The sequence below is a fragment of the Tyto alba genome, unplaced genomic scaffold (genome assembly GCF_018691265.1).
Source record: "Tyto alba isolate M040663 unplaced genomic scaffold, T.alba_DEE_v4.0 Super-Scaffold_2, whole genome shotgun sequence".
Classification (NCBI taxonomy): Eukaryota; Metazoa; Chordata; class Aves; order Strigiformes; family Tytonidae; genus Tyto; species Tyto alba.
The window spans coordinates 4,193,531-4,206,267 of record NW_024881282.1 but is presented as its reverse complement, the minus strand read 5'-3'; the positions used below and the strand labels follow the sequence as shown (position 1 = coordinate 4,206,267).

Genomic DNA, 12,737 nt, shown 5'->3' with positions numbered 1-12,737 from the left:
AACCCTCTCCGAAGCTGTCAGGAATATCATCATGTATTTCAGCATGGACTATAACTTTGGGCAGAGGTACATGCAAAACACTGGCACAGGTTGCCCAGGGAGCTGGTAGATGTCCCATCCCTGGAAAGATTCAAGGCCAGGTTGGACAGAGCTCTGAGCAACCTGATCTGGTTGAAGATGTCCCTGATTGTTGCAGGGGGAGTTGGACTAGATGATATTTAAAGGTCCCTTCCAACCCAAACTATTCTATGATTTTATGATTCTATGTCTGAGTCTCCAGAGCTACTAATAAATTATTTCTGAAAAGTGCTTCACTCACCTAAAATAATCTTCCGCTATTAAAGATTTAAACCCACACAACCTCCTGTGGCATACTTTCTCAGATCTCATTTCCAGACATAATTTAATTTTCTGCCACTTTGCCAGTGATTTATCTCCTTTATTAGATTTCATAGTGGCAAGGCCTGGGGATGAAGGAGGCATTTCTATTCTTGGCTTCAGCTCTTTCAGTGCTGAGGACCCACTACCTGATCTGATATCTATGGTAATTAATGAAATATCTTTATCTCCAGCAGGCTTGGGAGCAGGTCTAGACTCCAACATTCAAAGATCAAAGAGGGACAAAGGAGGCCTTATATCATAGAAAAGCAAAGACAAAGTGCTGAGCCCTTTGCCCTGAGCCAGCCAAATTTAGGCATGGGATTAACTTGAGCAGTCCATTGGGTGTTAGTCAGACTCTAGGTGTGTAACTCATTTGGAAGGCAGACTGTTCAAATCTAGGCAACAAAAATTTGTCCAGAAAAAAAGGAAATTGTCAAGAACAACCTGCTTTTTAAAAGGGTCAGCCACTTAGCATCTCCCACTGACTTCAGTCTTGCTGATCCACAGTGCTTTTGAAGATACATGTCATCCTTCATGTAGCTGTTTAGAATTGGACATTTTCAATATGACACATGGTAGGTTAAGTTGCAGCATGCAGAGAGCATCTATGCAGACATACTTCCAGGCAAATTAAACCTTTTAATTTCTACATGCAATTTTTTGATATTAAGTTATATTTATAATTAGCTGTGTAGTACTATTCCTTGCCAATTTTGTTAGTGTACATGCCTGAAGTCATAATGTCAAAGCTAGTAGATGCTTGAATGAATGCACAGACCTTTGGATGTGAGAAACAGGGGAGAAATGTGGGATATTCTGGGTGTGCAAATTCCACTTGGAGCCTCCCACAATCAACTTTCTTGCCAGAATTCGCTTAATCACATCTTCACACATCTACAGTGCAGGAGGCATCATCTGAACGGGTTGTCTATTCTCCTTTTAGAGTCACAGGAAAGAGAGTCACTTCTCAGGAGTGACTTATCTGATCCACTTTAGACATTGAGCTTGGGACCACGCACAATTTTCTTAGGAACTTTATGTAATTTTCATTCCTGGCTAAGATAAAGACCAGGATTCCCTCTACTGGGAAACCCTAGAGAAAACCTGGTCCCATGGATGGAAAAGAAAATGTACTGGAAGATAATTTATGAGACAAATATAATCTATAGTTTACCTTCACAAACTTCTCAGAAGGAGCAAAACATCCCACACAGAGGGACATCAGGATCCAACCCCTGGCGTGGCTGCTTTTGGATGGGTTCTGGGTCAGCTGCTTGCAGATTTGACAATAGATTTCATCCCTGCAATAGAAATGAATACAGCATTAGAGTTAATGAGGTGGTGACTTTCAACATGAACAGAGAGAGAGACAGGCACTATCTGCATGTGTTTGATAGTTAAAAGTTCATTTTAGCATCACAAGGATATTAATTTAACTGGCCTAATGATGGTCACCCTGATCATTGCAGATGCTGCCCATCACCAGTCCTGTAATGTCTGCTGAGTCTTCCCCATGCTTCAGCTGGGATTTCCCACAGCTTACTGACACTGCTTAGAGAAGGAGGGAAATAAAAGCGAGTCTCAATGTTCAAGGAAGATCAATGTGACCTCTAGATGATGGAGTCTATTCTGGTTTCTCACAAAAATTTCCCAGTAATACCAAGAGAGTCTCCTAAACTAACTTTCATAGAGGACCATCAGCTGGGAGTCTTCGTTTGCTGTCTGTTCCTCTTGAGACACCTGAATTTGCTTTGTGGAAGTGTTGAGAACTGTCAGCTCCAGAGGAGATCAAGGTTTGTCCAGCTCTTATGTCCAAACAGGCATGTACATTGACAGGTGTCTCAATTTGGGATTTAATGTCCACTTTTGACTTTAACTTTAGTTCTCTACATGCCAAATGAGGGATAATAGTACTTCCCCATCTGCATGGAAGGCAACAAAAATGTTAGCCCACATGTTGCACTGACAAACCCCATAGGAAAGCCCATGGAACAATACCAGGTGTGCCTTCAGAGCAGACTGTGCAGAAGAGTAAGGCTAATGTTTTCATGGTGAACTGGGAGGATAAAATGAAAATTAGAGAAGCTGGTCATCAGATGAGGATGCCCATCCTGTTTCTGGAGTGAGCAGATAGGTGTGAGTGAAAAGAACATGAGATTACATAAACAAGGACTGTATTAGAACACACACACATAAATGGGCTAAAGCAAAGATGTGCAGTTGGCCTTAACTTGGCATTTTCCAATTTTTGAATACTTATTTTAGAAACTGGAATAAGTTTGAGTTTTTCATTAGTATATCATTAAAAATATTCACACAAACAAAAGAGATCTAAATGGTCAAGTAGAAAACAAAAGGTAGTGAACAACAAGAGTGAGCATTCAAAAAAAATCCAGTGGGCACTATCACTTTCTGAAATATTTGAGTCCTCCTGCATGGTCTTTTCATCAGGTCTGATATGGACAGTAAGGAACATGATCCCGCCAAATCCGTATTATACAACTCAACCAGAAAAAATGATATGAGAGATTTCTAAAGCTGCACACAATAACAAAATCATTTGGGCAAGAATAGCTCAGGGAAGAAGGAATTAAAAGAATGGCATGTTTATGCCTTTGTCTTGATTTCTAACCTTAAGCCTGGCCTGAGGATGCCATTACCAATAATGAAATGGAGCTTCTCCAGGTTGGAGGTGGGTCGGTCTTCGAGCATGCTATTACCCTGGAGCGTGGACTCACCATCATGAAGTCTCTTTGTCACCTGCCAACCAGATACATTGCTCTCTTTCAGTACAGCCAGTTACTATGTCCCTCCCACCCCCAACCCAAATGTGTGGTGCTTCCCTAGAAGAACTCCTCCACCAGCCAGGAGGGGTCTCAGAAGTTCTTCAATCTAGCATTTTATCAGCAATGGGAAGGTGTAACTTTGTTGGCTTTAATCACATACAGTTGAAGCTGAAAATGGTCCTGTCTCATCACACTCCCACCTGCCTGGTCTTTGCCCACTCTTTCTATAATGGCACAGTTGCATTCCAGCTCTGAGCTGGTCCTGCAGCTGGGAGAGGGCCACCAAGGATCTTTTGAATACCCCCACCTTATTGCCAAGGAGGACCTATCCCTATAACTCAGCTATATTAAAAAAATTAATAAAACACTGACAAAATGGACCTGCTCCCCATGCCAATGACGCAGCCATAAGCATGGTGCTGTTTGAGAAAACAGTAATGGCATTCGTCCACCTATCAGCTCTCTGTCTTACCTAGTCGACCCAGTCTCCATTTGGAGCCATAAGAGAAAGATGGCCATTTCTAGAGTACGTTCAGAGCCACATTAAGGTAAACTGGGTTGATTCCTATTTGTCCCTGGAAGGAGGATGACTATCTCAGAGAGCAATCTTCATGCCCTCAAGCAGCTATAGCCAGGTAAGATGGTGCCTGCTCTGGAAGTGGATGTGGAAGAGTGTAAATGAAGACTGAAACCATGTCTTTGCATTGTTTTCATCACCCCCACCCAAAAGATTTACTTCTCCTCACTTTTTTGAGATGGAATTTTCAAAAGCTCTCAGCTTAGTCTAACTACTCCCATGGAGAGTTTTGTCCCTGGCATAGGAAAGGAGCAGAGGATGGGTGAGCACATTTGGAGACCCCACCTCTGCTATCTAGGCCATGGTGGAGGGCAGGAAGCTAAAAGCAGGGATAACTTTCAGACCATCAGAGAGTGGTGAGAGGTATCAGCAGCTGGATGGAGGGCTGTGAAAGAGGGGAGGGGAAGTGCTGGATGGATGGAGAACAGGAGCCGTGGGGAGGCCGGCGCGAGGTGCAGAATGACTCAAGGAGACACGGGAAGCCAACCTTTCCCCTTAAACACTCCTTAAATCTTTCAGGCAGAGAGACAGGTAGCGCCAAACCCAGAGCAGGGCTGGTTCTATGTTGTCTAGGGAAAAGCAGAAGAGAGTCAGAGAGGGCTGCAGACAATCCAACGGCACTTGTGCTGCCAGGCGGCCAAACGTCTCCTCTCACCTCCTCCGTCAGTTTGGATTTCTTCTTGAGTGTTAAGGAGACCAGTTTGTGCCGCACACTGTTCTTCTTGTGCCCGTCAATGTGAGTACTCTGCAAAGCAAGAGGCATGGATGCAACACAGTGAGACACAGAGCTCTGCCAAGTACGTGCTCTCTCTGCCTCCCCTGGGCTCCTGCAAAAGACCATTAATCCTGGGCAGAGAGTGAGATATTTCAGAGGCTGGTGGGAAACAGAAATGTGGCCCCGTGTTCCCATGCCCCCTGATAACCCAGACCTGGCTCTGAATTTTGTAGGTACTCTCTAATCAATAAGCCTCCCTCAGAACAAAATTACACATTGGGAACGTCTGAAAAAAGTTATGTTGAATACGTGGCTGACACCTAGTCAACCTAGGTCCACCCAGTTCTGCTGTATGACATTCGGGCTTGTTCCTACACTGCAAATGAGATGAACAAGACCACAAGGCCACTCTCTGAGATGAGCCATTTGCTCAGCAGGTTTGTGAGCTGGAAGTCATCTAGCCAGAGAAGATTCATGGACAGGTAGTTACACATTATGGTTTCATCACTGTTAGCTAGCTCTGTGCTCTAACTGATTTTCCAGAAGAATAAATTTGATGTGGGACAGATCCAGGCACTGACTACATATCAGCAAGTTGGCTTTCTACTTTTATATCAAATTTATGTCAGCTGTGGGATTAAAATGGCATGGATAATCACTTCATTTTTTGACCCAGTTAACCTTTCCCCATTTAAACAGCTTTGAAAAGACTGTGATTTTACACCAGATTTTACTTAGCAGTGTTGATCATCACTGCAGCTGTGATGGATTATATCCATTATAAAGCCAAGTTGGTACTGTAAACCTGGATTTGCATATCAACACACCCAGAGTCAGCTCAGATGTCTCTCTGTGCTCTTGTGCACTCTGCAGAGCAGATGCAACCACAGACAAAAAATGACAGCTTAAATTTTTGTTCTCTTCTGTACTACCTGATGTCTCAATTGGCCAAAATATGCCTTTTTGTAATAAACAAGCAAGCAAGAAATGATGGGTAGAAGGAATAAAAGGTGATTCTTGGTGTATATTTTTGCAGAATTACAATCCAAATGAGGCTAATCTCCTTCTCAGATAATTCACTGAAAGTGCTGGATGATATCACCATCTCTATGAATTAGCAGATATGTTCATTTACATCTGCAAATGACACAGGGGCTTGTCCAGATAGTACAGAAAAGTTATTGAAAATGCAACCGTGCCATCTAGAAAATGCCAATATCAGGTAATAGCCTGTTCTACTGAATAAAGCAATTGCCAAAGATAAAAGCATATCAGTGCTATGGGTGGTGATTTATCCAGAGAAATGTCTTATCTGGGAAGGGTCCTATGAAGAAGCCCTCCAGTGACATTCCAGAATGCACCGAGGATGCAATAGGGATTTTTTTATCTCCACAGCTTAATTTCCTGGTAACTATTTACTTCCTGCTCCCAGATTAAGGGCATATTTTTAATGTAGTCTCTTCTGATCCATGACATATCAGAAAGAAATCCCCAAATGAGAGACCGATGACACAGGACACTGCTTTCCCCCCCATGTATTTCTGCCTTACATGGTAGAGAGATCAAACCCCCATGAAAAATATCAGGGCGCTTCCCTTACTGTACTGCTGCAGGACATTCAGCTATCCCTGTGAAGAAGGGACAGGATCAACACCTGACACATGAGCAATTCTCCCTTCATAGCATCACTGCAAATAAAATTGGCAAATTGATTCCCTGCAGCAAATCCCACAAGTTGTTTCTTTGCAACACATTTCAGTAAGCAACATCTAATAATAGCATCTCTTACAGCCACAGCAGTTACCTCTCCTTCTCCCTGCAGAGCCTGCAGTTCTTTCTTATATGTCTTCTTCCCAAGAGTCTCATAGATTTTTGTCATCACTGGTATCTTCTCACCACCATCACTCATGGCTGTATGATATTTTGGCTCAGGGAGGTCTCCCATGAAACGGAGGATAGTGATCCATACAGCAAGGGCTGCCTATTTGAAAGGAAAATTACACTGCATTAGCTCGCACCAGGGCAGTGGAGAGGGTGGTCAAGCCTTGCTGAATCCATCAGGATCACCACTGTGTTCTCTCTGTACATCTGCAGGAGATAAAAAAATTTCCTGCGTCACACATAACAGTTTTGCCTGCAGCATACATCCCACCTGAGCAAGCCAGCAGGCTGGTGGCTGGGACCACAAATTCAGTCTCTGTGTTCATGCCATCATGAGTGTGTTTATGCACCCTACAAGAGGTTTCCTTTTTGGCTAGGAGATGTTAATCTTATAGAGAGGCAGTGACTGGCAGCTTCTACCTACTGCAGAGGGCAAGGAGAACCACAGTGAAGACAAGCTCATGGCCAATGTAATGTTCATTATAGCCATGCAAGTTCAATAAGGTTCTACTGACTACAGAACAAGTGTTTCTCCTCTGCTAGCTCTGCATTTGTAAGGTAACAAGCAACATTTCCAGCTGCTGTAGCAGCTTTCTGAGTGGTATTCACTCAACAATTTGCATTGCCCATGTCCTGAGCCCAGAGCACTTCCTTAACTGTCCTAACACAAGTATCCAGGTAGAGGTGGACTCACCACTACATTCTTCTAACACTCGTTGTCTTGTCAGTGCTCAAAGCATGCTGGTGGGACAGTGCCTACTCCACCAAACCACGACCACACCAGTGTATCCCAAAGGGAAACTGCTAGTGCTCTTTGGGAAAAGGGCTCCCCAGGCTTGCTCCAACCCACTCTGCCCCTCTCAAGGGTTTTCATCGCCTGCCTCACCAACTGGTCTCCTTCATCTTCATGGTATAAGAGAGGCTGCTTGAGAGGCCGGCGGATGTAAGTGTGTGTTGTTGTGCCCTGGAAATACGTGGCGGCAAACTTGGCAAATTTGTACTCAGAGAGATCTTCCTCTTCTTCCTCAGGGAGAGGCAATGCTGCATCCAGATCCTCTTCCTCCAGCTCCTTCTGGGCTCGCTCAAGATCCTGGTGGGGAAGGACATGTCAGGCATGGCTTTGGATACTGTACTACACTTTCCCTTTGGGCCCGATTTTTCTGTCTATTTGATTTCCATCCCAGAAGGAAATGCTAGCTAGAGGGAAAACCATGAAATATAGCTCTGAAGCCCATGAAAAGCCCAGATCCTGAAAGACATGTCTGTGACCAGGACTATGCCCAGAGCAACAGGAGAAGCAACAAGCATGACCCCACTCCTAGCATGGGGAAGGGGTGTCCAAGAGCTACATGCCGTGAGCCATGAGGAACCACGAAGAAAAAGATCTCAAAGGCCACAGGTCCTCAATGATCTTATAGTGATATTGCTCTCCTCCATTTGATAGTCCCAGAGAAAGCCTTGTAGACTGCCTGCCTGTCCCCAGCCACAGCACAGTAATCCTCTGAGGCCACACAGAAGAGCCTGGTCTTGAATGAAGCCTTCAGAGACCCACTTTTGTATTGCTGTTCTCTCCCCCAATTCATTAACGTGTTGCTAAACCCTTTCATGTGGTAGCCAGGCTACTGTATGTCTCCACTACCTCGAAGCCATTGGGTGCCTGTCCTTCCTGGCCAGGCAGGGAGGAGGTCATCCCCAGGAATCCAAACATTTTGTCCACCATATCTGAGTCATTCACTGGCTCGTTGCGAGCTTTCTCCATTTTTTCTAAGAGCTCTTTCTTCCGACGTGCTTCCTCCTTCTCCTTTACTTCTCTTTCTGCATCTTCCCGTGCCAGCTGGGCCAAACGTACCTGGAAGAGGACAAATACAATGACTGAACTGCTCCCTCCAAAGAGATGGCACTAAATTCTGCAGGGCCTGGTTTTAGAAAGGCAGAGTGCTTGGGGCACTATCCCAACAATGTGACTCAGAGAAAATTAGTGACATGTCCATGTCTCAGTTTACTAACTGCTGAAGGACAAAGAAATAGCATTTTCTCCTTCCTTAGTGCCTGTTTAGAGGGTCTGGTCCATGAACAGAGACTCTCACTGTCCTCATTTTTTTCTTTTTATACAGCAACAATGTATGTGCACACACAGAGTGCCCCGGTTCACCCTTCAGTCTTTATGCAATAGCAAAAGCAAGTAAATAATAATTGTAATCCCCATAATTCCCGTGCAGCAGATCAGAAACTCTGGAGCAGCTTCAAAATAGTTAGAGCACAGAGCACTTTAGTGAATTAAATACAAACCAATCAAGGAGGGAAGAAATCCCTCAGATATTTTTGGGATTCCCCATCAAAGGAGCAAAAACAGTCCCTGGAAAAGAGAGACAGAGCCCCAGAAAGTGGAAAGTCCCCACATACTTGGTGCTTCTTTTCTGCTTCCTCTTTGGCTTTTTTGGCACTCATCTCCTTTCGGAGTCGTTCCTCCTCTGCCAGCCGAAGTTTCTCTGCTTCCAGGCGTCGATGATACTGGGGGATTAAATACAAGAGCCCTTCTGAAGAGGCACCTACTTATTTTTTAAATTCTTCTTTCCTCTTTAAAAAACAATTCCATGAGCACACGGTGCAGAAGAATGGTTATTTCCCCTCTCCCCACCTCTGTTTCCCACAACTGACCTCTCCTCTGTGGTACTTACTTCCCCCCGGAGACGCTTATACAGCCTTCGGGCAATCATGCCCCGGGCATATGCCTGGATGGTGAGGACAGCCCAGAGGCGGTGACGGAAAGCCCTACGGACTAGGTAGCCCCGACATCGTGCCTGAAACTCGATGATCCGCCGGCGAGCCATGTGGTACTGCTTGTGGAGCTTGCGGGATCGGTAGAGGGCCTGCAGCCTCAGGAAGCCGATCCGCATCTGCAAGAGGGAGCAGGATGAGACCACCCCATCACAAACAGATTTCCATCACTAATCTCCTTCTTGCATGGCTTCAGAGCCACTGAAATCAGCCCCCACCTGGACAAGCTTTGGGAAGTTCTCTGAGAGAGTGGAGAAATTAAGTAATCCGACTGTTGCATTGGTTCAAAGCCCGGGAAGGACAAAGGCATCTTCTTCCCCACCAAATCCTACAGAGCTTCTGCCCTTGAGAGGTGTCAGAAGGTCTGGTTGATCATCTCAAGGTGAGCCACAAGCTATAAGGATTGCTCTCATGGAGGTCCAGCATCTGCAGACCTACTGCCTGACAGCCAAGGTGCTGTTTCATGGCAGGAGGCATAAACCTGATCAGCCTGGAAGGGGCTATTCCTATCAAGTTGCAGGCTTGGGGAGTGATATTGAGACACTTTAAACCAACCAGCACACTTCCCAAATGACCTGCTGTTGGGTCAGAGCCAGTTGGGACTTGGAGAGAAGGCCATGGACTGCACTGGAGAGAAACCCAGATATGGTCGCACATGGAGATAGAGTCTGTTTTTCAGAGGAAGCTGCTCTTGAGTTTTCAGTCACCTATAAACTAGGGAAAGACTTTCAAAACCCCAAGTGACCAGCTGGTGCAATGGACTTCTAACTCAAGGGGAAAAGGACAGCTAGAAGGTGGTCAGGTGCTCTCTTCAGTGAGAAGGCAAAGCAGCAAGAGCAAACCTCCATTCATCACTCCAACTGATAAAAGCCAACCCCACTCCCTCCTATACTCAGTGGGGCATTTTGAGCCAGGAAACTCGTACATATATCCAAGCTGAAAGATGAGGGAAGGCAGAGGTACGAGGAAGCGCCCCTGTACTTACAGCACCATAGTTCTTCCTGCAGTTATGTCCACGCCAGTATCTCTGAATCATCAGGACTGAATTTCTCACTTTCAGGAAATTGGACCTGCAAAGGCATTTCAATCACTTGCCTCTGTAGTTTGGCTGCAAGTTATCATTATCTCCTGGGCCTCATTCTTTGGAGATTTGAAACTGAGCAGTCAGATGGAGTAAACAGTGCATTTTTTGGCCTGAAAAATTCACCTCCCCCACCTCCTTGTTTTCATAAAAAGACCTGTAGGGGCTCTCTCTTATAGGTCTCTGCAGGCAGATTCTGCCAGGCTATGGGAATAGGCAGAACAGGAGATGCTGAGAATGGTCCCCTCCTTCTTCACGCCTTGCACCCTCCCCTCGCATCTGAAATCTCTTCCCTGCCTGCTCTCCCCGCTTCAATCCCAGCACCTGAGAATGGATTCAATCTCACCCAAATGATCAAGAGAAAACTTCAGCAACACCACCCTGCTACCTGCATCTGCTCCTCCCATCTTTCTTAGCTTGGCCTAAATTCTACCTGTAGACACCTTGGAGACAATTGTGTTGGAAAGGCTTGGGTGTCTCGTTAAGATTACTGTGGGAAAGATTGCTGAATTATTCAACATGTGCCCTTTCTGCAAAGCCTAAGGCACAGCTTGAGTCACAGCCACTACTTGGACAATCAAAGAGCACAAATCCCCAATAACTGTCCCTCCTTCGTGGGTGAAGCTTGTTCTTGGCTGTGGCTCACCCTCTTCTTCCACAACTGTGCTGTGAGCTCCCCATGGGCTACCTGCCCTCCTCCCAGGTCTGCCAACCAGACTACAAAGGTAAGAGTCCTGAACCCCTTGGGCCTTGGGGAGAGAAACGTTAGTTACAGTGGGTGACCTAGTGGTCCCATTGCAGTCTTGTGGGCATCCCCATAGACCAAAGGCCTACCGTTGCCTTCAGCAGGCTGAGTCCCAGTGCTGCATTATCATAGAAAACATCAGCTCCCCTGAAGACAGAACTGAACAGGGACAGAAGGTCCTATTCAGTCCATGTTTGAGCCAGATAACACAGTTTTCCTCTTGTTTGCCCTCCTGTTTTCCTCCAATACTTGCTGCACCTGAGTGTCAACACATCAAGGCTGCCCTCTCCCCGGCTGCAGTCAGGGCAGGTCAGATGGGGCACCGAGGAAGTGATGCATCCCACAGGAGCCACTTGATGGGTGAACCATCCCACACAGCCCACCTCCCATTTGGCAGTGGGGCTCATACCTACCTGTCTTTAAAACCGCGGACCACCTTCTGGATGAGGATGACTTTGTCCGTGATGGCCTTGTCTCTCTCAATCTCCAGCAGCATGTCATGGTGGTCCTGTGGGGGGAAGTGACACAGCACCCATGTCTCAAGCTTTCCATCTGCCTGATATGTGGCAAGAGGGGTGGTATGAGGCCCTTCCCCTGAGGAAATATCCAAAATAAAGCCTTGGGACACCTTATACCCCAATCATCAGCCCACTTACTCATTGGGGAAGTCCTAACATAAACTCTAGCAATCTACTGCCTTAATTTCCAAATGAAACAGTGCATCCAGAAGCTGCATACACAATAATAGACAGTCTGAAAACAACCACATTACGTTGCCTTTCCATGTACCTGCTAGTGCTGTCAGCCATGAGAGAAGTTCTCAGGAGCACTGGAAAGTTTTGGGAACAAACTCCAGACTGCCTGGGTCCCATCACTCCCTCTAGCCAAGGCTGCAGCACTGCCATACCCTAAGGACAAAACACCTTCCTGAAACGCTGAATTTCCTTGCCCTAAGGCTTTCAGATGCACCAGTCCAAGCTTTCTATTGATTTCCCCCCATGCCATTTGTAACTCATTTTTCTTTCCTGGTTGCGGCATGCTGAGCCTTGCTGTGCTGGGTGCAGCAGAGGCAGCTCCACTTGTTTCCTGCTTTTCTCGACCTCCCATGGCCCCTTGGGGCCTCCCAGTTTCTCCATTTCCTGCCCTGACAGCTGCAAAATCTTGATAACAGGCTCTGGAAAGAGCAACTAGTGGAAACAGCTTCTAGGGAAGAGATGGGGGGTGTTTGCACTGGCAATAGGGCTGGGGGTGAATTTAGATATAAGTGGTCAGGGTTTATCGCTGAGATTTTTACTCGAAAGAAGATTTTGCTTCCAGTCTGGTTCCTGGCCAGCTCAGCTTCACCTTCCTAGAGCAATACAGGGATGGTTTTTTAAAGAGAGATGAGTAGAGATGGGGCTGCAGGGGACCTGCAGTGTTGGGCTGCTCTCTGACAGCTGGACTGATGCAGAAAGGCAGGCTGTAGGAACATCTCGGGTTGCACAAGGATGCAATGAAAACAAAGTGAGCCTGTTGTGCTTTCGATCCCTCTCTCTGCTGTGCTCTGCATGGAAATCTCTCGTGCTGCTGTGCTTTTTGGGTAAAGGCAGGAGATGAGGTTGAGTGGCTCAGCCCAGGAGGTAAAAGGCCATGCGCTGTATGCGGCTATTTCTGCATTCGTATGGGTATGTGCATGCATCAGTGCTGGCAGAGTGTCAGGAATTCCTCCTTCCCACCACTTCCTAAACTGGCCCCAAATATCCTGCTTTGGCCTGGGCTTTACCCACTGCCACCATGGGAACAGGTCACATCTT

The 12,737-nt window shown here is 46.2% G+C and overlaps 1 protein-coding gene across 6 annotated transcripts in view; it reads right to left on the bottom strand.

The window, feature by feature from the left end:
* The window catches only part of MYO7A (myosin VIIA), a 103,486-nt gene that overhangs the window by 21,922 nt on the left and 68,827 nt on the right, over positions 1-12,737 (bottom strand). For 3 of the 6 annotated variants that reach the window (XM_042792839.1, XM_042792841.1, XM_042792840.1), the window contains 10 exons: positions 11,358-11,452; positions 10,104-10,188; positions 9,019-9,237; positions 8,744-8,851; positions 7,980-8,189; positions 7,227-7,430; positions 6,264-6,440; positions 4,232-4,489; positions 3,014-3,141; positions 1,556-1,682 (listed from right to left, as the gene is read on the bottom strand). In XM_042792839.1, the coding sequence (XP_042648773.1) occupies positions 1,556-1,682; positions 3,014-3,141; positions 4,232-4,489; positions 6,264-6,440; positions 7,227-7,430; positions 7,980-8,189; positions 8,744-8,851; positions 9,019-9,237; positions 10,104-10,188; positions 11,358-11,452 (1,611 nt within the window). The remainder of the gene's footprint in view (positions 1-1,555; positions 1,683-3,013; positions 3,142-4,231; positions 4,490-6,263; positions 6,441-7,226; positions 7,431-7,979; positions 8,190-8,743; positions 8,852-9,018; positions 9,238-10,103; positions 10,189-11,357; positions 11,453-12,737) is intronic. The other 3 variants (XM_042792842.1, XM_042792843.1, XM_042792844.1) reach the window with 1 other exon arrangement.